The sequence below is a fragment of the Mauremys mutica genome, chromosome 25 (assembly GCF_020497125.1).
Source record: "Mauremys mutica isolate MM-2020 ecotype Southern chromosome 25, ASM2049712v1, whole genome shotgun sequence".
In the NCBI taxonomy this organism is placed as follows: domain Eukaryota; kingdom Metazoa; phylum Chordata; order Testudines; family Geoemydidae; genus Mauremys; species Mauremys mutica.
The window spans coordinates 13,372,596-13,374,799 of NC_059096.1; the positions used below are offsets into that span (position 1 = coordinate 13,372,596).

At 52.3% G+C, this 2,204-nt stretch overlaps 1 protein-coding gene across 1 annotated transcript; it reads right to left on the bottom strand.

Moving 5' to 3' along the window:
- Positions 1-536: 536 nt before the first annotated feature.
- FAM187A (family with sequence similarity 187 member A) lies at positions 537-2,204 on the bottom strand. The gene has a single exon (XM_044999799.1). It carries the CDS (start codon positions 1,894-1,896, stop codon positions 637-639), a length of 1,260 nt encoding a protein of 419 aa, XP_044855734.1. The 5' UTR covers positions 1,897-2,204; the 3' UTR covers positions 537-636.

Here is a 2,204-nt window from a genome sequence, read left to right on the forward strand (position 1 = left end):
CTCAGGGTCTTGGGGTGCAGTGCAAGTGGAGCAGGCCAGGGCCCCTTCTGAGCATGGGCCCGGCTCTGTAAACCCGGTACTGGCCTTTGGTATCATGTATGTCGCTCAGTGTGAATAAGTCATCCCCCCAAGCCACGTAAGTGACAACAACCTAAGCACCAGTGTGGACAGTGCTTCATAGCTACCGCTTTCGGCGGAGTTACACTGATGGGAGAGCTCTCTCCCATCGGCATAGAGCATCTTCACCAGACGTGCCACAGCAGTGCAGCTGTGCTGATGTAGCGCCTCTAGTGTAGACTAGCCTAAGGAAGTGCAAAATATTAGTATTATTTACTGAGTGACTTGCCCAAAGCCACACAGCAGGTCAGTGGCACAGCCAGGAACAGACCTCAGAAGTCCTGGTTCCCAGACTCTGTCCCTAACAAGCTGAGTGCAGTTCTCGTTATGGTTCAGTTCTCTCTTTCTCCACAATGAAAGGAAATTAATGAGCATGCACTGGTAGCATTTTGCTTGCATTTATTGCTAATGTGCATTAGGAAAATTCCCAATAGCCCAAGCGAAAATGTTCCAAGACATAATCTCAAACAAACAAGAGAAATAATTTCCCTGGCCTGCAGCCAGCGCTCGTCAGTCAGGCTACTCCATGGGAGTGCATCTGAACACATAGCAGCAGCAGCGGCTGACGTGGATGCCGACGAACACCATGGTGATGAGTACATAGCTTGTGAGGATGGCCTTGATGGCATATCTCGTCTCGGGGTCATCGAGCGTTCGCCTGCGGTGACCTCGGAACCCCACGGAGAGCCGGAAGCCAGCAACCATTTGCCCCTCACGCCAGCAGTAGTAAGTGCCCCTGTCGTCCAGCTGGGTAAATCGAATGTGCAGGTGGTTGCCATGGTCAATGAAGACCCGCATGCTTTTTTTGACCCCAGTGAGGAAGCTGGTGCGGTACAATCGAGTGGAATCTTTGTCCCATGCCACTGCATGCTCTGGCCTGGCCCCGGGGCAGGCAATAATCAGCCCGCTGCCAATTTGTTGCTTGTGGAACTGAATGGGGACTTTGGGCAGCCAGGGTTTCTGGCCAATCTTTGCAATGAGATTGGAGATGGACAGCACTCCTTCCTCAGGGCCCTTTGTCTTTACACAGGGCGTCAGGCAGCTTCGGATGACAACCTCAGGCTTCCTGCGCCGGATGGTGCCCTGGAAGCGCCCGGGGACAGATCTTGAGCCACAGGACACCACGTCTGTCGGGACTGCGTGGTACCTGGGGTAGAGGTAGGCGCTCTTCACATAGCAGAGGCCAATTCTCCGTTGCTCACCTCTCACCCCACAGCGGTCACACTTGGTCCAGTCCCAGAAGGTGGTGAACACGCTGAAATGCTTTTCTGTGTGATCCTTCTGTGGGTGCTGGCTCCTGTCCTCAAAGGCCACGGTGACGGCCTTGGAGGGCTGCACGTCCACATCATAGCCATAGAAGAAGTCACCTTTCTTGGTGCCACAGAGATAGTGGCCTGAATCCTTCACCTGGGCCTGGAAGACGATGAGACTGAACATCCTAATGCTGAAGCGCTTCAGCATGTCGCTGCCCACACGGATGTGGCCAGAGTCCAAGAACATGGTTCCATCGAAGTCTGTTAAGACCTTAGTCTGCCGGCTGCCCATGCTCTTCTGGAAGTACCACACGACTGAGGTGACTTCCTCTGGCTTGCACTTACAAGGGAGCTCAAAACTCATGTCAGCCAAGTAGGCAGCATTGTCGAACATCAGGAAGGCTGGGCAGGGTGTTTTCTTGAATACATCTTCCTTCTCCATGATTGCAAAGGCATGGAGAACATCTGCCATCCCAAGGAGAATGGCAATTCCAACCAGCCTCATCTCCATTAGCCGGTCTACCATCAAACCATCCAAAGATCCTTACTGATCCTCTGGTCACTAAGGTTAACAGCCAGAGAACAGTGCTATATAAGCATGGGTTTTGTAGTCGAGTTCGGCAGTAGACTCTCCCCTCTGGAACTGCTTTGGTCGATGGGAGAGCAGTTGGGATTATCACAGGCTAAGGCTTGCTGGGGAAGCTATTGTAAACTGTTTTAAAGAACTTCGTGTTTGTCCTGCACTGAAGGTTCAAGGCTATCGACGGGGTGCTCAGAGACTAACTCTAGAACCTTTTCTTTTTTCCTCATGTCGGTTCTAGAATGTGAACACAG

What these genes read in the sequence shown, in the direction of transcription:
- FAM187A (XM_044999799.1), bottom strand. Translation starts at nt 1,896, where the DNA reads ATGGTAGACCGGCTAATGGAGATGAGGCTGGTTGGAATTGCCATTCTC.